At 58.7% G+C, this 1,195-nt stretch overlaps 1 protein-coding gene across 1 annotated transcript in view; it reads left to right on the forward strand.

Annotated features, from left to right (window-relative positions):
- Positions 1 to 419: 419 nt before the first annotated feature.
- ELAC1 (elaC ribonuclease Z 1) overlaps positions 420 to 1,195 on the forward strand; it is a 1,892-nt gene continuing 1,116 nt past the window's right edge. The window contains exons 1-2 of the mRNA XM_010140283.1: positions 420 to 576; positions 1,014 to 1,189. Coding sequence (XP_010138585.1) covers positions 420 to 576; positions 1,014 to 1,189 — 333 coding nt within the window. The remainder of the gene's footprint in view (positions 577 to 1,013; positions 1,190 to 1,195) is intronic.

The raw sequence follows: 1,195 nt of genomic DNA on the forward strand, positions 1-1,195 counted from the left end.
GTTCTGCTGTCGGGGGGTTGTCCTGCTCCTGCAGAGCGGCCAGGCTCCTCCTGGGGACAATATCGTCCACGCGTAAACAGCTCCTGCTGGTGTGGGAGTCCCTCATCCGCCACGCAGCCCTCGGGCTCTGTGGTGGGGAACTTTTCACTCCACACGGATGGGAAGGTCGAAGGAGATCGGGTGGCTCCTGCCCCTCATGGTCTCTGCAGCCGCCCCCTGACCTAACGAGGAACTCTGCTGCCTGTCAGTGTTCTGTGGTCTGAATTCTGCTGCTCCAGGGAGGTTTTATGTTTATTTTTGAAGGGAAGTTTGAGCCTCACCGTAAAGCACGGCAGCTGCCTCCCCTGAAAGCACAGCCCCTTCTTTCCCAGCGCAAGTAGGTATGTTCAGGCCTCAAAACCTCTCTTGCAGCATTCAGCATGTCGATGGACATCACCTTCCTGGGCACGGGCTCGGCGTACCCCTCGCCCACGAGGGGCGCGTCGGCGTTAGTGCTGCGCAGGGAGGGCGAGTGCTGGCTCTTCGACTGCGGCGAGGGAACGCAGACGCAGCTCATGCGGAGCCATCTCAGAGCAGGTGCGTGCAGGGAGGGGAAGAAGGTTCGTGAGAGCGAAACCTGTCGCGCAAAATTGCCAGAGAAAATTCCTGGCAGGAACTTGCCTGACCGAGGCAGCCTGATCCGAGTACGCCTGTCTGTAACGAGAGAAAACTTGGGCTGCTTTTTGAATCCAGCGAGGGCAGGGCTCCGCGCCTGGGAGCCGGAGCGGGACAAACCCGGATGGCACGCAGAGCCCACGTCCTTTCACGTGCCGTTGTCAGCTGACCCAAACGAAGCAAGCCGGAACTGTGGAGTTCTATCGGGCAGGTGTCACCAGGCGATGCGGTTCCGTACTTCTGCGTTCCCTTCCCCCCTCCATTTCCTACTTCCTGCCCCAAGGTGGTGCTTTCTGAGTGGTTCCAGCCTTCGTTTATTTCTGGTTGGGTTTTTCTCTCCCTGTTGTTCCCAATACCAGGCAGAATCACCAAGATTTTCATAACTCATCTTCACGGCGACCACTTCTTTGGCCTCCCCGGCCTGCTCTGTACGCTCAGCCTCCAAAGCAGCCCCGACCCACACAAAGCACCGGTTGATATTTACGGACCGCTAGGACTGCACAGCTTCGTCCGGAGGAGTCTGGAGCTCTCCCACTCCCAA

The sequence above is a fragment of the Buceros rhinoceros genome, unplaced genomic scaffold, assembly GCF_000710305.1.
Source record: "Buceros rhinoceros silvestris isolate BGI_N320 unplaced genomic scaffold, ASM71030v1 scaffold20807, whole genome shotgun sequence".
Lineage (NCBI taxonomy): Eukaryota > Metazoa > Chordata > Aves > Bucerotiformes > Bucerotidae > Buceros > Buceros rhinoceros.